The sequence below is a fragment of the Myiozetetes cayanensis genome, unplaced genomic scaffold (genome assembly GCF_022539395.1).
Source record: "Myiozetetes cayanensis isolate MyiCay16 unplaced genomic scaffold, myiCay2020 scf1, whole genome shotgun sequence".
Lineage (NCBI taxonomy): Eukaryota > Metazoa > Chordata > Aves > Passeriformes > Tyrannidae > Myiozetetes > Myiozetetes cayanensis.
In genome coordinates, this window is record NW_026086604.1 from 71,467,940 (window position 1) to 71,487,658 (window position 19,719).

The 19,719-nt window shown below is 41.2% G+C and overlaps 1 protein-coding gene across 1 annotated transcript in view; it reads left to right on the plus strand.

The window, feature by feature from the left end:
• Positions 1-15,795, plus strand: part of ANKRD33B (ankyrin repeat domain 33B) — a 41,968-nt gene extending 26,173 nt beyond the window's left edge. The window contains exons 2-4 of the mRNA XM_050324613.1: positions 247-376; positions 5,864-6,004; positions 12,673-15,795. Coding sequence (XP_050180570.1) covers positions 247-376; positions 5,864-6,004; positions 12,673-13,523 — 1,122 coding nt within the window. The 3' untranslated portion in view covers positions 13,524-15,795. The remainder of the gene's footprint in view (positions 1-246; positions 377-5,863; positions 6,005-12,672) is intronic.
• The last annotated feature ends 3,924 nt before the right edge of the window (positions 15,796-19,719 follow it).

Sequence of the window (19,719 nt, forward strand, 5' to 3'; positions counted from 1 at the left end):
CATAATGTAATACCTACTCTCTCAGGTATTTCTGAGGAGTATCAGATGTTACTTGCCAAAGGGCAGAGATAAAAAGAAGTGTTTGAGATCTGAACATTGCGCCTGGAGCTAATCACTAGTTATGCTGATACCTTTTCAGTTTTTCAGTCTAGAAATAAAATAAATAAAAAAGCAGACTAGTATGCTTCTTCACTGAACTTTTTTGAGTCTGGTAAACCTCACTCTCACTTCATATTTTACTTACAGAATGGTCTCATCATTGCCTGTTACCAAGGTTATGTGGATATTGTAATAGCCTTAGCACAATGCCCTCACCTTGATGTGAACTGGCAGGACAACGAAGGGAACACAGCTCTAATTACAGCTGCACAGGCAGGTAAGGCTCTCTGAATCACCTCTTACGCTCAGGGTCTTGGGAGAAGTGTGTGTTTTGGCTACTTTTTTCAGGATTGTTTTTCAAATTGCTGAAAGAAATTAACCTGTGTAAAATAATCCTGGCCAAACCCACTCCCAAGTTTGTCGTTGTTTTCTTTCAACTAATTGATCTATAGTAATATTTATCCAGTAGATTAAGACAGCAAAAGTTATACATTTCTAGTAGATACCATTAATGATTTTAACTTAAAAAATAAAGAAAATCTTGTCCCAAGTGTGCAGTATTATACTGCTTTCTTCTTTTAAGCTTATTGCCTACATTTGCTCTGGCAAGCAACAAGTGAACACTGTGGACGGGTAATGTGTTGTATTATTGCATTATAACATATTTTCTCCCATGCTTGTTACACCTACCTCAGTGGATCTGTAGTAATGCCTGACTGTAGGAAAATGTATCATCATTAACAAATACCTTATCTGCTAAGACATTCTTCATCCACTGCATAGGTAAAAGCAAAAATTCCTGAACAGGATTTAGTGTTTGCCAGTGCTCCTTTTATAACGGACTGATATTGACATCAACCATCTTAATCCTGTTGCAAACTGCAGTGAGAGCAGGTTTAGCCCCAGGTTTTCTTTTACAGCTCCCAGCATGATAATATTCAGTGAACCAGTGTATCAGATCACTTAAATATAAGAGAAACTACCAAGAGAGTTACCAGTTTCAAGTGTGCAGTTAAAAAACAATCAGTTGATTATTTCTGTTAAAACTGAAAGGCTGCACTTTAATCTTTAAGGGAAGCTTTAGTTTTCTCTTACAAGTGTTAACAAAGTGCCAAAGCATGTAAACCAGGAAAAATTTTGCCAAGGATGCCATCATCACTTTGCAGTGTAAAAGCTTTTCCAAGGGCCGTCTAGCTCTGCATCCCTGGTTTCCTTTGCATCACTCAAACATGCTCCTCAAAGGCAGTGGCTTACAAGGAAATGCACACCTGGTCTTTATCATGTTTTCTGACTGATGGAGAGTATGGGATGTTTGTGGAAGTTCATGGGACATAGTAGTCACTCCCAGATGCTGTCTGCTTGAAGGAAACGCAGAATAGAAACACAACTTTGCTTTGAGTCGTACCAAAAAGAGAACTCTGATAAAGAAGTCATTGCAAGATGGGTCTTGCATCTGGAAGAAACAATTGTGATCACAGTAGTCACATTCATACCAAAGTCATGAGTTATGGTAGCTTTCCAAAGAAAGTGGAGAAGCCTCCAAAACACTAATCTACTTTGATTTATCTGACTTAATATAAATTTGGACTACAAAAGGTTTAGCACTCATTCCTTCCTGACCTTTATAACTCATGATAATGAGCTTGGAATTAATCCAGCAGGCTGACATTCACTTGACACTCTCTGCCAGTACTTGCTATTGATCCCCAAAGCAACTGGAAATGACTGTAGTCAGCAGAAGCTTATACAAACACTCAGCAACTTGGATGTTTTCCCCTGCCTGTGATAATCCTGAGCTCCAGTGTTAACACCAGTTATTTAATTAATTATCATAAGATGCTGCAGTGTTAATAGAGATTACTGTGAGGTTAACATTGCAACCAGAGGAGCTACAGTGCAATAGATGCCGCTTAATTATTGCTGGATGTTAAGTAGTAATGCTGAGCAGTGTATTATAAAGTTCTGAAAGCAAAGCTTATGCAAGCTTGCCTTTAGAGGAGAATTATTTGTTGGGGTTTTTTTGTTAACTTTAGGACATGGAAATATAACATTTTTGCAAAATAAATTATTCTGAGATAACTGTTATTTATACCAAAATTATGGGTTTTCCTATGGAAAGTCTAATAGCAAATACACCATATTTCAGTTAATTGTAAGGTAATATTAGAACGTTTCAGAAAGTGTTGCCATTTTTGTTATGATCCACTGGCCAAGTGAGCCATCATGTATGTCCAGACCTCAAAGAGGAGCTGGATGGGAAAAAAGCTGCAGTCCTGAGGAATTGTTCTTTGTGTTGCAGAGGCTGCATTTATATTATGAGATACAGATACCAAGGGAGATGACAGAGAGGCCTCTTTACTTGTGCTAGTGGAGTTTAAAATCCACACTTGCTTATGCCATTTAATGACTGCCCAGACATGGTGCTCAAATCTGAGTCTCAGAAGATAAGTGAATTCAGTTTCTCATATTGCTTTTGATATTTTGAGATTTTCTCATCCTTCAAAAGAAGTATCTAAAGCTGAAGTTCTTTGCATGGGCTGACCTGAGAAAGACAGGTTGGATGGATCAGTGAAAAGCAGTTCTTTCTTAACAAGCTTACTGGTATTGAAAAATAACTACAAAGTGCTCTGCTTTGTGTGTAAGTTTCAGGTTTGAAAATTGGTCTGTTCATTTGGTTTCTCAATATTTCTTATTTCTCATATCCCTTCTCAAAGAGAGCTTGCCTTCCAAAACTGTAAATTCATTGCAGCCTGCAGCAGGTGGTGCCCAGAAACGAGTGGTGATGCTGTTGAAGCAGAAGCAAAATCATTAAACATAATTATGAGGACAATGCAGAAAAAAAGGAAGGGTTGATGCAAACAAGAGATTGAAATAACAAGTGCAAAGAAAGGGAGGAAGGAGAGTGAATTAAAGAAGAGAAAGAATAAGGAGAAAAATGAGTTTTTCTTTTCTCAGTTCTGCTGCTGATGTAGGCATAGCTACATCAGTGTAAGGTAGTTGGCATGCACTGCTGTTCAGAGACAGTCATATTTGCTTACAGGGTATAGATATTTTATGTTACAGGGACCAGCTTGGGGAAAGGCTGTAGAGCTGGGAACACAAAATTGGAAATTATCCCAGCTTCTGTTCATTAAGAAAGATATGAGAATGCAAACACCTAAAATACCCAGAGGATAAAGCCTGCTGGGTGTCTTTTGTTCCATCCATTCACCACCCACAAACTAAACAAAAGTGTTTTGCAGGTACATTTCAAAATAGCAATGCTATTTGACAAAGCATCTTCCTTACTATGCAGCTTATCCTTCTGCCTGCATTACATAGATTATTAGGCAATATTGTCATCATTACAGGCATTTCCTTTGTGGCAGCAATTAAGTGAATTAAGCTATTACAGACATCTGTGCTGATCTCTAAATGTGGCTCACAGGGAGAAGTGTACCTTTAGCATGCCAGTTGTGGTAGAAGATAGATCTTGCTTGCAAACAGCAAAAGCCTGATTTGAATTCAGTATCCTTAAACTGGCTGAGGCCAGGCTCATTTATTTTAGAGCTGCATATGCTGTTCATACCAGACTTTACATCACTGAAGACTCACCTGGTTTATGATTTAGGTACACACTGCTTGTGTACCCAGACAGAGGAGAACCAAAGCGAACTTCATGGCCCTAAATCCAAAGTGTATGATAGGGACTGAACAAAAACTTGGCAGCTCTGAATTTTGCTTTGAATTTTAGATCCGTTTGAACTAGAAATCTTAAGCAAACCTCAGAGGATAGAAGATCTTGCAGATTAAAATTGAAGTGGTTTTCAGGAATCCCTGAGACAAAAAACTTCCGAGAATCACAAACTTCTTAACTTTCTTTGTTATTTTATTGTTGGTATTTTTTTTCTGTCTCATTTGAGGCCATCTGTAGTCCCCTCGAGAATTTAGGTTGAGCAAGATCTTTCAGGATTACCTTTTAGGATCACCCCAGATTTGCAAAACATCTGTTTCTGCAATTATACTTTTGGTAAAGGGAAGAAAATTGTTAGTGATGTAATAATTGCTGAAAAATCTTCCATTTTATTATTTCTCCTTGTTTCAGTTTGTCTCTGGTTTCTGTGGTCAAAAAGCAGTATTTCAGCTGTTTCAAAGCCTTCATGAAGACACATGCTCTACATCAGTGAAACAGAAAGTGTCCTGCAAAACAATTTGGGCACAAAGATTCTCCCAGTAGTAACCAATACCCTGCTAGGATTTGATCTTATGCCATAAAGTCAGAGAAGCTGAAGCCTCTGTATTGAGTAAGCAGGACCAGGTCACTTGATCCCTCCCTGAACCCAGTTCACTTTTGCTTTGTTCTTCTTCTTGTGGTTTGTTACATCTTTATATTTTATTCTCATCAGACTGCACAAGGTACTGGGAGCTCATTATTTGGTTTTCTCAGACTCTGGAGTTTGTCAGCTGATCTGCACTATCTCTACATTTGCTCATGTTTCAGGAGAGTCTCCAGTTATGTAGAAAGGTAGCAGAGTACAAAAAATTATAGGAGAAAAAGAGTAACATCTGCAAAACATCTTAAATTAATCAGCAAAGATTTTCTTAACTTGTTTTTCAAAGTGAGTGCAGGACAGTGTTGGTACAAAGCGACTGCTGATTAAATCTGCACCAGATGTGACACTATAGACTTTTTAAATTGTCCTGTATGAATTATAATTTGCTTCAGTAACATTTCAAATGAATTTGAATGTCATGCATCACAGAATATTCAGCTGGACTTCAGAGTGGTATGAGAGAATATTTTTACAGCTCCCAGTAATTAAATTGTGATTGTTGCAGCTGCCTGACAGACTGCATTATTTTATAAAGCATCAAAGCATCATAAAATGATTGACAAGTGAAGGAAAAACTGTTTTAAATGAGTCATAATGGCACTCGCTATTTGCCTGATAGGCCAATTATAAAGATTTGACGTCTTACTTGATCTTCCAACCATTTAGCCAGAGATGTCTTCAGCTTCTCAGTAGGCCCTTGCTGACAACTAGTTATACTGGCACGCAAGGCATATGAATTTTTTTTACTAGCAAAAATGAACATCTGCTCCATTTTCCTCTTGCTGGTGAGTGGACAAGTGGCTTTACACTGTCAGATGGAAAAATGAAAACGTGGGATCCTACACAAAATAGTCTTTTCTCTTGTATCAGGCCCAACATGTTTTTTTAGCATTATTGGCCGAAACAACTATACGCAATCATCACTTTTTAATGAAGCACCATGATTGTAAGGCTCAGTTTTAGCAGGGAAGGGAAAAAGGTGAACCTTTGCAGTCAGTTACCCATGGTGATGGGCCATCCTTCCTGAAGTTGTAGGGATTCCCTTTGCATTGCTACTCACTGAATCAAGAAACTGGGGCCTCTTGCAACCTCAGAGTGAACTATCTCTGGCCTTCAATTACTCTCTTACTTTAAACTGACTTTTCAGAAAGGAGAGCAACTTGAGAGAGGTGGGAACCCAAGTTTTCCACCTTCTATCCCAACACTCTGGTCACAAGTCAGTGCCACTTAAGGCTGACTGCAACCATCAGCCCTAAGGCTGATAACTGCAATGAGCAGAAGAGTACACAAAGAAAAGAGATCTTATTATTAAATACTTAATATATTTATTATTAAATACTTAAATACTGCATTTTCCAGTTAACAGATCCCCAGGAGTAATTTCTGGTTTAACCTTGAGAGAGCGCCTTCATTCTGTGACATATTTTTTCTGCTTTTTCATTTCTTTAAAGGGCACATAACCATTACAAACTATTTGTTGAACTATTTTCCTGGGCTCGATATTGAGAAGAGGAATGCGTTTGGATTCACAGCGCTGATGAAATCTGCAATGCAGGGTCGAACGGAATGTGTGAAAGCCTTGATGATGGCAGGTATGCAAACTGCTTTGCTGCTTCTTTGTCTTCATCTAACTAAATAATAGACAGTTATACACAAATACCAAGAAGAAAGTTGGCTCTTGGGGGCACTCGGTTTGCCTCAGGAGTTCTCATCCAGGAGTTCTCCAAGAGCTCTCAGGGTGAGATTCATTTTATTTCCAGGAGAGTTTGGGGAGGAAAGCATCAAAATTTGTAGAAAAGGAGTTGATGAAATTCATTATACAGCTGGGAAAGACATGCAGGTCTCTTGCAGTCTGCATGATGGTGGTGGGACCACAGCCAGACCTCCACTTCTGCCTCCAGCTGAGGCAGGGACTGGAGAGCTCTGGCTCTCATTAGGAGAGTGTAGGCTATAGGAGCCATATCCCACAGGGAACATTGGTGGGAAATTTGGTGATGCAGATTTTCTTCTAATGCCTCTAAAGTTCTGAATTTGGTCTCCAGGTTTATGGGCAACAGGGCGCTAGCAGGTCTGTCTCTGCTGCAAGGAGGAGTCATAGCACCGGGAGTGGGCAGGTCCATCTCTTCCCACCTGTCTCTCTTCACATCTGAGAACAGGAATTATGTTTCTTGCTATTAGCCCTTGTCTGCAGTTGAATTTCCAGCTGTATTGCATTGCAAGGTGAAGGGGTCCTGGAGAGGAGACTCAGAAGGCCCCTGGAAGGGCAACAGTCTCTACAGGAGGAGTCCTAGAATAGAGCATCTTTCAGCCACAGTGTTGTATGGCATTTTAATATTAGGTAATTTGTATATAAATCATTATATACTAATTAAATAGCTAGCTTACATTAGCATATATTCTTGTATTTCAGTTGCAGATATTTGACACAAATTAAATATTATGGAAATGACAGCAAATGACATGTAAATACTGCTACTGTCTAGTCGAAGTGTCCTACAGGTCCTTTTCATTGAGAGAGATCTTGAATAAGTAGTACATTTCAGAGATTTTGCTGTCATGAAAGTCTAACCCTTCATAATCAAAATATTTTAAGCCACAGGAATTTATCAAGTGTAGTGATATTACTATCATTCATTTAATAATATCCAGTTTCTAGGCTGGAATGACACACTGATGACACAGAAAATGTTTAGATGATGTGGTAACTGGCATGTTGTTTTCTGCAAGGTTCTGTAGCCTCTTACACTGGAATCAGGGCTTTGGAATCAGATAATTCATTTTGGAGTTAAATTTTTATGACAAAAAATTATGAAATGACTATCAGAGCTAGACTACTGCTAAAAACAGATGCACTTTCTGGACTAACACATTCTTTGTGCAGATGCTAGCTCAGAATTTTCCAGTGCCCGTTATGAATCTTAAAATGAAACTTCAATCCTAAGACTTCATGACTTGTCAAATTTGCCTTACAGTGTCATGGCCTTCTATTATGATCACTAGAGTTCTGATGGAAGCTTGTTTTTTCTGTTTGGGTCACTAGAAGCTATTTCACAACCTTTCAGCTTTGTTGATAATTCAGTCCTTGTCATTCTGATTCTTGTACAGAAAGTATTGACTATTGTGGTTGCTACCTCTGGCATCTGAATAGCCAGAGGCAGCAACCATGATAGTCAATACTTTCTGTACAATACTTACTGTGGAGAAAAAACCTTTAGCCAGCCAGAAAATGGCTTTCTTGGCCTCTGCCTTCAGTTTACCTACAGAAAGTTGTATCAATGTGTTTGTGCATCAGAGATAGTGAGGATACCCAAAGATCATCCACTGACTAAAGAGCTGTAGAATTAATATAGTCTTGAGTTTCTACATTGCAATTTATATACATGTTTTGGTGAGTATTTTGCAGTTCCTCACTTTTTCAGCTCAAAATAAGGGCCACAAAGGAAGTTGTGGTAAATTGCCTGCGCCCATTTTAATATCTGAGTACTTTTTAGCACTGCAGAGTCTGCTGAAGTGGAGGGAGGAAGATGCTCATTCAGAAAGGATTTAGAAGTTGTTTGGGACTTAAGGGATACTGGGTGGCTACTGACAATAAAGTGCTACTGTGCTGAAGAAGGTAAAGGAAAGTGTCATTAAAAGATTCGATGAAAAAATCGATTTCACAAATACACTGGCAAAGTTCTGTTAAAACATAAAAACGCGTGGCAAGATAGGAAGGAACACCCATAATCAGCTATGGGTCTACTTGCATAGCTACAAAGCAGGTATGCATGTTTAGAGAGGAGTTACAGCCAGGAGGTTTTTAAACCCAGTATTTGTTCAGTGGCTTGGGTAAGACCTCTGTGGATGGCCAGCTACTCACGGCAACACAGGAGGTCAGTAAAGCAAAATAACTCACTTTCCCATCAGGATTTGAAATATGGATTGAATGCTGGATTTAGCACAGTCAGATGGGGGAAAAGGTAACAGCAATGTGTGACAGATGGTTGGAGTTGGATTGTCGAAGTGACTGCTCTTTCTAAAATCTGAGTTCCTGGAGGGTGGCCAAGGTCAATCACTACAAGATTAAGGCACTCTGAGACACTTGGACATAATGTTGCTCTTTCAAAGTGAGTCTTTGGAACATGTGAATTCGCTGTTGGTGAGTGCGCAGCGAGGAAGGGGGAAGCCGGTCTCTCATCGGCAGTTTGTCACAGGCTGCTGCGCTGCCAGGGCCGCGACACTGCCAGCACTCATCAAGCGAGCCAGCCAGAAATCCTGGTTGTTATTCACGTGTCAAGCCCTGCTGTAATCTCCAGTGTAAACTCAGTGCTGCTTTAGTAGAGTTGTCAGAGTGGTCCCAGATTTGGAGACTGGGTTTTAAATACTGCCTATAAAACGGGTCGGTAACAACACCTGAGCTTCCTCACTCCCCGTCTTTAAACTCAGTATGTCAGTTTTGCGTCTCAAGGGACATTAAACCTTCTTAATAAAATAGGATATTGATATCCTAAAGGAGCATGTGTATTGAAACTAATTGTGCTGAAAATGATCTTCAGGGAAACTTTTTAGGAAAAGCAAGGCAAGTGGTAAGTGCAGTTTTCCTAAAAGAGAACTTGTTGGCTATATTTACACTGAAGTGACAATTAATTCAATAAGACAGCTATCACAATTATAAAGGGACATGACTATTAGTGTTTATTCCAGATAAGGCATTCTGCTAAATGACAGTTTTGTTCAGGAATGTCTCCTGACTTGTACAGAAAATCAATACAACTATAGTAAATCACATCTTAGAAAAGATTTTGTGATACAAGGTACAAAGTCAGCATTGATTTCTGTCAAAAGGTTGGGATTTCAATACTCCCCATAGTATTGTTTTCTGAGATAAACTTTCCAAAAGCCCTGGGGACTTATCTGTCAGGAGCAGGCTTCTCCTCAAAGGGAGGTGAGCCAAGGGTGACAGCATGGCCTCAGCACTAGCCTCATCAACAAAGGCACTACTCGAAGGAACAGAGCAGGGCTTGTGACAGTAACCAGGATCGTCCAATACTGCAGTGGTTTTTGGGCAGGCTAGGTGACAAGGGCAAGTCTGTAGAGACAAGGTAGTTCTAAGGTCAACCAAGAAATTAAGTCTGTGGGTCAGGGTCCAAATCAGCAAGGGACATGGCCAGGCTTAGCTCAGACAAAGACAAGAGCTGATTGCAGTCCCCAGGCAAAGGTGGAGAATCCCCACTGAGCGCTTTTCCACATTGCTCTCTTTTAACAACTCTGATCCAAGGTCTCCTGGCTGCACCATATCAGAGCTAGAATGACTTTTTCTTGAAGTTAATGGTATGCAGCTGTCTATACCTTTTGCTTGTTTACAAGCTGAGAATTAAATTTTATATTTGAAGACAATTCCTTTAGCTGCTCTTCTTCCTGTATTAATTCCTTGCCTGTTGTATGTGCAACAAGGAAACAACTTCCACATAGTCTGCCATGGTCCCAGTCAGCTCTAGTGGGAAGGAGGACAGATCGAGGCAACTGTTAAGAAGGGACTAGGGCAAGAGGCTAGGCTGAGATGCGAGAGATTCAAGGGTAGGAACTTTGTGTAGGAAGTTTCAAAACAGGCTAGTGAACCAGGAGGGTGTATGATTGTATGTCTTTTTTCCTCCCCAGACTGGTTTAACTGTAATTTCTTGCAGTCGTGAACCTCACCAAACCCTGCTGCCTCTGAGATCTTGAAATCCCTTCTTCAATCCAGAGCTAATGAACTCTTTGATTTGATTGACTCTTCCTCCTCTTTGCCTCCTTTCTGTCTTCCAGTCTGGGTGGGTCCCATGCTTGATTTGTGCAGCACCCCTGTGTTCTCTCTCTCTGAATGGTCCTTTCTGCAAATTTCACTCAAATTACACTTAAACTGAGATCGGCTCTTTTGCTTAGGTTATCTCTGTCTATATTCACTCTTGTCTGTGTCTCTAGCATCCTCTTTTTAGGGATTTTCTCAGCTGACTTAGGAGTCAACTGGTACTTAATAGGGTTAAAACTAAGCTTTTGATCACTTTCCCCATGCTATCTTTTTTCCTTTGTTTTCCGGTAATGACAAAACTTCCTTTGTGGGGAAGGTTATATTGAACCCATCACAAACCAATTCCTGGTTACCATTCCCTGTATTAAGTCCTCCTTATTCTAATTTGAAATGCTGTCACTAAGATAATCCACCCTGAAGAAAAAAACTATCACAGTATTTCTCTACTCATTTCCTCAGGTCTCACTCTCTGGAAATCTCCTTCTTCCAAAGTAATGGGACAGATTGTCTTTTCTTTTGTGACAAGATCTGCGTAGGTCTGTTTTGTGTTTGCTGTTTGAAAATGGTGCTTCATCTGGTAGAGAAGTCCTTCAATAAGCCAAACGTTGTTCATATCCCAGCTTTAAACTCTTTCAAGGAACCCAGAAGTTATCCACAGGGGCAGAGTAATATGTGTGAACTGCGACTGAACATTGCAAAGCTGAGTTACATTTAAAGCAGCTGGGCAAAGTGCCTGTCCCAGGGAACGTGCTGCAGACCTGCTGAACAAAGTCTGCACACTGGAGCGTGCAAAGCTCCCTCTGAGATCAGTTGAAGTTCAAAGGCAGAATATAAAACAAAGGATTTTCAGCTTAAGAACATCTCTGCCTGAAAACAGCATATTCACTCACTCTCCTATTGATTTAATTCATTCACCTACATGCCCACATACTGTAAAACATCAAGATGTGTGTGCCCATGTGGAGTGCCCAGGGTCGATTGGATGCAATTCACAGAATATGTGCCACTTGTTAAGTCCCTGACACATCTATGAGACTCTTTCTAATTGTTGACAACAAGCCAGATTTTGGACATACCTTTTGTACCCTTTAGCATTCACCAGCTGTAAGATGTTGGGCATTTGCAACAGTGTCCTGCTAACTTCAGCTTCCACAACTACTTGTTGCCACTCATTCTGCAGCAATTCTTCCACAGGTGCTCTCTGTACTGAGCTTCCTCTGTCCTTTACAGAACTCTTCGGTGTAAGCAGAACTGGGCACATGCCATCCTCATTGACAAATACCCACAGTCCCACCCTAATACCATAACTGAGAGGACTTCCATGCAATTTTCTGGTTGGGTATAGTACTAAGAAGTTGTAAAGGAGGAGAAGAGTGTAATCCAACTTGAAAGCAAAAGAGTGAAGAACAAGGGAAGAAACCTATCTTTGGGGGCTTATGGGAACATGAAGAGATCAGAAGGAAGGCAAAGATGGAGAAGGACGGAGAAATATATGAAAGAAAAGAATGGTGATGGGGACAGATGTCAGAATTGGAGGGAAAATTGGAGGGAAAAAGATCATAAATTGAGAATGGGAGGACAGGCCACTAGAAATCATTTTCTTTCAGGACCTAAGACTCTGCTTGAAATGTCTAAGCCTTTGCTGTCTAATTTGTGCCCCAGTTGCCTCTTATGGCTGGTCCACTTGGCAGTAACAGTGAGTTTTTGCTACCAATTACTTAATTTCCTTAGGGCTGGTAATCTCAGGTAAATGAGAACAGCTGTTCTGGGCTCAGGCTGAAGGTCCATCTCATTCATTATCTACTCTCTGACATTTATGGAAACTTTCCTTATATTTATTCACCCTTGTTACCATCCTCACAACATTTCCTAATTCCATAGTATCCTTTCAGAGATGAGAGAACATGAATTGCACACTTGTTTTCTCTATTCCCCCTTTCTTTTTCTTTCTGTTTTTCTCCATTTTAAATGTGTTTATGGAAACTCCTTGTATTTTATTCACTGTTTTCACCCCTGGTGAGTGTGTTGATATTTTCATGGAACTTGTGATCATTAGCCCAAGATCTCCCTTACAAGTGGCAGTGATCAGTGCAAAGTCCCCATTCTGTATGGGGAGGATTTTTGTGGACAGAATTGTTTCTTTCCATATTCATCACTCTCTTCTTGTGAGCACAAGTGAATGGATTTTAAAATGCCAGTTAAGATTAAGTGCAGCTGAAATTCATTATTTCATTATTTGCATTGTTTTAAGAGAATTTTAGATATACGGCTTTGATATTTTTTACTTTGTTTTGAACAAATCAGGAGTGATGAAAGTCAGGAGCCTGATCTGTCCTTAGGGCATGTTCATTTTGATACAAATATTATTGTGTATCTTATATGACATTTTCTTGCAGGGATTTGCCTGACTCACCTCTGATCATAGCAACAAAAGTGTGGGCAGTTTCACTAATTAACACTAATTGTTTTTTGTTGTTGTTTTTTTCTTTTGAGGGGCAAATGTCCATGCGACTGACCCAAGCCGTGGACTGACTTCATGGGAATGGGCTTGTTTCACAGGAAGATCAGAATCTGCCTTCATCATGCAAAAGCTGATGGACAGGCCATGCCCAGAACAGTTTTCTGATCAGTATAAACCAGAATGGCCAAAGATGAAGGAACTTCTTGCCAAGGCTGCAGAGCCAAAAACCTGTTTGCAGAAGATTTCTGAGTGCGTAAGGGCAGCTGTCTCATTCCGGTCCTTCTATGGCCCAGAAGAAGATGGGGTCCTTGACCACATGGTGAAGGTGACAACAAGCCTGGGCAGTCCTTTCATTGCTCTGGCATGCCGGACTGTGTGCCCAGGCAGCCCACCCTCTGTCGGTAAACGCAGACTGGCGGTGCAGGAAATCCTTAAGAAGCAGAGAGCAGAGGAGATCCGATCTCAAGACAAAGATCACATTAGCAGCTACGAGAAGCTCTTTCAGAACTCCAAAGTCACGGTGATCCCCAAGAAGAAGGAGCGTCGAGCCAGCCTGCAGCCCATCAGCCTTGCAGTCTCTCAAGTAAACACAGTAGCCACAAGGAAAGCAAGCCTCCTGCCGCTTCACCTGCTTAGGCGGAGCAGCGTCAGGCCAGGATTTGTCATCCCCAAAGTCCGTGTCAGCAAGGCTCCTCCACCCACCTTCCAGCCAGAGAAGGCGAGAAGGAGGAGCAGTGCAAAGGATGACCCCTATTTGCAGATTCCCAAATGGAGATACAAGGAGCTAAAGGAGGAGCGGAGGAAGGCAGAGGAACAGGACAAGAATAGAGCACCAGAGACTCAAAAGCTGAGGCAGGTGTCTCCTGCCAGAAACAGGACCTGATTTAAAGGCAGTTGTTCAGAAGGTTCTTGAGCTACTAGTCTTGTTATCTGATCAAGATAACAGGCTGAATGCCTTTGTGCATGCCTACTGTTCATGGAGCTGGAATACTGAGCAATGGCCTTTAAAGTGCAGAAATACAGCAAGGGTTATGCCACAGCATGTCTGATGGTAGAGCACAAACGTATTTCGAGGTGGAAGACCTACTAAGTTTATCTGTCTGCTGTTGGCAGGAAGTTCTAAGTGGTCCTCTTGCGGATTCCTGTTTTACCAGCTCCAGGTGAATGACTGAGAAACACCTTGAAAAACAACATATATGTGAAAGGATTATATTTTGTGTTCATTTTGTAATGGACAAAATGAAGGAGTGTGCTTTTGACACTAGACATTCCTCCCTCTCCTTCCATAGGTAGATGTTATTAGGTAGGTTTTATAGTAATAATGAAAAGTTTAAAACATATCAGTGTTGGTGGCAGTGAAAATCCAGGTCTGCAATTGTTTTCGATATACTAAGCACTTTATTTCAATTCCAGTAAACAAAGTTTAAGGATAGGCATTAAACTGTACAGCTCTATACATTCTGTGTGGATGCAGGTCTTAATGCATATTGTTTGCTCTGTTGAATATAAAAAGGGCTGCATATGAAATATCTCTGCAGTTGAGGTATTCATGTCTTCTGTAGATATAAATCAAGGGCAGGGACTGATTTCTTTGAAGCAACAGAGAAGCTAAGTTTTGAATGCCACCATCACCTAAGATTTGCCTCCCCTGTTAGGTTTCCCTTTATCCATTATCTGTTGTCTCCTCTTTAGTCTCAGGGAATTTTTTGTCATTGCATTTAAATGTGAAATAAGGGAGATGGTGAGGCACAGGTGGGCTTTTTTTAGGTTGATATTTAAATTCCTGTTTTAAAAAAACAGGCTTATTGTGAGCCTTCCCAGATTATAGCCAGGACAAGAAAATTATACAGCTTGAAGAAGTTCAATTTTCCCAGGTATCAAGTCCAGCTCTACGCTATGAACTGCAGTATCAGGCAGCTCAGGCACTAATGTGGCCAGATGTCACTGTAATCTTTGGTACTACACCTCTGGGTGCCCGGAGGGGGAAATACCTCACCCCTCTCTCTCAACACTGGGAGAAAACCTTCGCTAATATGTAAGTGCATCTCCAAGCTGCAGTTCCCACAGGTTGCTGGAGATTCTTGCAGTCCATGTAAAGGCTTCCTTTGGTTTTACCAGCAGTCAGCCTGAGCAACCTGCCAAACCCTGGCAAATTCTGATAAGGAAGGGCTGTAAACCTGCTGCTTGCTGAAGAAATGTTATGTTCATAGAAGCAGAGGTCAAACACAAACAGCAAGTCATACAGCACATCTCAGAGTAAGGTTCTGTTCAGGTATTGTGCCTGTTTGAACTGAAATGTGCTGTGGTGTGTCCTCCTGAAGGTGTTGCTGTTCTGGAAGCCAGGCAGACCCCAGCTGCTGCTGTCACTGGCTTCTCCCTTCAGTTAAAAGAGAGGGGAAACTTTTCCATCCTCTACTCCCACAGCACAAAACCTGGCCATGGTCTCACTGAATTTGTAATGAAAGTGTGCGTGTCATGGGAGAAATAAATTCAGTTGATTGAAAACTAGTGCTCAGATCAGCACTGCCAGCTCACATCTGCGGTGTGAGGGCTTGACAGAGGTTATGACAGATGTCTGAAACAAGGATTTTTGCACACAGCCTGTTCTTTGTACTTCTTGCTGGAGTAGCTGTGCTGGCCAAACTGCTCTCCCAGGTCAGAGCTGGAGGAATATGCATCTGCTAATACACTTCCCCAGTCCTGTGAATATAAAGAGGATTTTAGTCTGCAGGTGCATCAGTGCTGTACAACTCATAGGCACCAATTTTACAGTGGCTTTGGAGTGACCAGAATATAAGCTGACCTCATTACTTTGGAGAGTAGGAAGACAATCTCTTAGCTGTCTGCAGCAAAGGTGTCGGGATGGATTTCGAATTGAGTTGTACTGAATGGTTTAACTAATAATTTTTGTTTACTGACAACCTAGCGTTTTGAAGATTAGCACTCAGATTCAGTATCTGAAAAGCACCCTGTGCTGCAGGTGAGCACTTGAATTTGCACTTTCAGTTTCACTTGCAAGAGACAGACAATTGACAGGTGCTCTCAGGGATTAACATACAGTTTGTTAGAATTGGGGGCTGAAAATTAAGCCCATTTTCTAATCCTTTGTACTTTACTGTGTTTATGTGCATAAATATGTGATATTTCCATTAAAAGAGGCACAAGCTGTTAAACTTATTTGGCAGCCTTATTCTTCAGAGGGGTTTGGGGATGCTGCCTTTCCCTTTGCAGGAGATCTAAAAGCCCACTCACTTTCACCAAAGGACTCATCAGCAACACCTGAAAGCAGTTTGGTTTCCCTGGAAGGAGTCATTGTGGGTTTACTTCCACTCCTTGTGAATTTTCCCATGGGAGTAAAAGAAAACCAGTACATTTGGCCCCCATCGGGCTTTGTCTGACCATCTCGGTGGAGAGAGAAGTCATTACTTCACTGCCCTGTGGCCACATTGCTCTGCTGTAAGCATGCAGTCCCTTGGCACCCTTACGGACAGTGTGACTCCATTTTGTGCATCTCTGTAAAGCTTTGCACTTGCTAGTTTTGGAAATGCAGACACAGGTCTTTGTGTCCCCACTGCCTTCCTCCCCTTCTGCCTCACTGCCTCCCAGCTGTCTTCTCCTCTTCATCACTGTCCTCACCCTAAGTGCTGCACATCTCACTCAGTTTTTATTGCCTGTCTGAAGGTTGCAGTGGGCAAAGCTCCCACAAACCATGCTTATTGAAACCCGTGGCAAACGGACCATAACAGGGGAAGAGGCATGCCTGGCTCTCTTCCAGCCACCTTTCCCCCTTGAGCTCCTGCAGCCAAGGAGAATTTTAATTACTGCTGGATCAGCACAAATAGAGTGGTTTGATTTGTGTTTTGTTGTGGTTTGGTGTTTTCTTTTCCCCAGGAGACCCCTAACTATGACATGCCAGGCAATGCTGTCTGCACTTCAGGTTGTTCCTGATCACTCAAGCAGCACGGTTTACCTCCTAAAAAAGAGCATGCAAACCCTTGGCAGCACCTCCTGGCAGCTGGTCAAAGGGAAGGAAGAGGGGCTGATGGAGAAGGGAGCTCCCACAGAGAGAAAAGGGGCACTGATTCTTAGGGTCGAGGAAGGTTTTCTACATGCCTACAGTACCAGGCTGCAATCTCACACATTAGTGGAAAGGATGCTCTGGAGGATTGTGAGTGAAACTGGAGCACGGGCTGTGTCTCCCTGCACAGCCATTGCTTACCTCAGTACACTGTGAACATGTCTCCATGATGCTCACTCACCAGGAAGCTCCCAGCCTGATGGGCTGACTTAATTCTGCAGTAAGAAGCGGGGATTTAATATAGTGATGGTGGAAAGTCCAAGCATTTCCCAACACTCTCTAAAATTATACTGTGGTCTCATCTCTGGTGAGCAGGGATGTCAAAAGGAAGAAACCACCATGGAGGGTTTTTCAGATGGGAACAGAGAATCACATATGATTGCCTCCTTGTGTCACTAAGTATTATTCATTTAGGGTATTTTTAATGCCAACAAAAAAATGTTCCTTAAGCCTTGACAAAAATCCTCACTGGGCTTCTTCACTGAATGCCTTTTTCTTAATAGTCCCGCATTCTCACGCTGTCCTGCTGATGGACAGATATTAGGGCAGCCATTAAAAAAACATCTTGAATAGAAAAATGGCGTACAGATATGAAATGTTCTTTGAGGGTATTTCTTTTTTATCATCTACTTTTCAGCAGGACACTTCCAAAACCTGTGACTGAGATTAGGACCCAATATGTAGAATATGCTGACTTGCAGATGGTCTGAACTGAAGCCTTCCCTTTTCTGTAATTCATGTGACACAGCCTGGTTTTGTTAGGTCTGCTCATTGTGCTTGATGACTTAAAACTCCACAGTTTGTTTAGATACCCCACACCCATAGGTGGGCAACAAGCTGGAAAGGACATTCGTGTCCCTCTCCTTGGTCCATGTGTTCCTGCTTGCCCCCAGCAAACCGAGCATCTTGCTGCATTAGTTTTCTGACAAAATACTAAAGAAAAGTATTCTAAAGAATAATAAATATTAAGTGAACATAAAAAAATAAGTTAAAAACACTAATAATATTACAGAATATTTATGCAGCAGTGACTTTGGACAGAGCTGTAAAAGAATTGATCAGAGGTTGGGGAAAATACCATCTTGACAACAAGATAGTCAAATAAACGTGTCACCCACCAGGCTGGCCACCAGGGACCCTCTCAAGACTGCAGAGCAACCCAACTACCAACAGTTATGAGTTAAGACAAACACAAAGTCAAAATAACAACCAATAACTGGGAACATTACATAGGCCCTTCCCTGGGTACCTGTGCTAAAGATGTTCAAGGTGGCCTTTAGAGAAATAATGCTGCCTGTAGGAGCTGAAGACCAGAGGCAGCCTGCAGGGAGGTGGCAGGCTGGCTGTAGGATACACATGGATCACACAATGAAAAACTGAAATCATCTTGTTCAGAAAAGGAGACATCAAGTAATTGATTCTCGTATGCACATACTCTTTAAATGAGTCCAAGATTGCTCCTCTCTGTTAACAGGCAGGCCAAGAGGTCATTTTTTAGGCTGGGGAACACAAACCAGGGCTTCAAATATGCTGTGAGGCAAAGGCTTCCTCAGAAATAACTCTTCAGCAGTGTAACAAGGATAGTCCTGTATCAGCTCAGTTCAACTGAATACTCATCAGGCGCTGTAAAGGTTGTCTGAGGATCCTGGAGACACTTTCTCTAGAATCTACCCCCAACCTAAATGAAAAAAACAAAAAAAAGAAATCCTGCCACATATTCCCAGGTATCATGCCCCCCAAGCACCTTTTCTGCTTGCAGAAGGTCAAGATTGGAAGCCCTTCCAGAGAAGGACTGCTTGGAAAGTCCACCAAGGAACAAGACAGGAAAACTGTATTCAGAAATGTAGTGTTTGAAGTGTTTCTGACCACAGCTCTCAAATCATCCAAGTAAGAAAAGAAAAAGTATTCACAGATACCTCCAACAGTATTACAGGCCATCCCAGTATTTCAAGGAAGCCTGGAGAATGCCACATGGCAAATGAGAAGGGTCAACTCATCTTGCTTTGGAGAAGAATTTTCTTCTGTCTGGAGAATTCCTATGCACAGCTAAATATAGCATTTATAGAAAACTTCATAAACTCTGGACCCTTTTTGCATTGGCTGTGGAGCTGCTGACCACTGGGAAGCATAAATGACATCAGCCAGTCCATACTTAGATCAAGATGTGTTTTAAAATGCTAAATACACTAAATAAAACATCCCAAACTTGGCAAATTGGATGCTCCAAATCAGATTCTTACCATATAAAATACCTATATAATTAAATGATTTCATGATATTAAATTAAAGCTTTTACTATAAAACTAACTCTTGGCAACACAGTCACACACATTTTTCCTTCATATATAAAGTAATTGTTTTATATATAAGTTTACAAATTTATAAAATACATACATATAAAAAGCCTCTTACCTCCCAGTGATAATGTTTAGCACTCCAGCATGTTAATGATGACCACTTCTAAAAAAGCTAGTATTAAATAATTGTTCTGTAAAAGGATCAAATTCAGGATACAATATGGAGGCTACAAAGGGAAAACAGACCAGCTGCCTTTTCATTGAACACTGGAGCACTTGCATGTGAAGAGGAAGGGCATTATGTGAAAAATTGTACTTCATCAGATAATTAAAGTTATTATGCATAATAATTTTGCCTAGTCAGGTTTAAATTTGCCACTTGTCTTGGCACATTTGAATTTACAATGGTTGTAGGATGCTTTTGTGTCTATAAAACTGTGCACAGGTTTGTAGATAATTAGTGGGCCAAATGCTGCTCTTTCAGTCTGCTCTCAGGAAAACAGGAGGTTGGAAAAATGGGTTCAGGTGGTTCATTTTCCCCTTCCCATTGTAGCAGCTTCCCACTACTTTGCCCAAGCCCTTCCTCCCAAACAGATAAAAAATAATCAGAAACCCTCAGGAGGCAGATGTGCAGAATCCATGCTCACAGGTGCCATCCTGGATGCATTCAGTGATTTCTCATAAGGCACTGATCATGCAGTGAG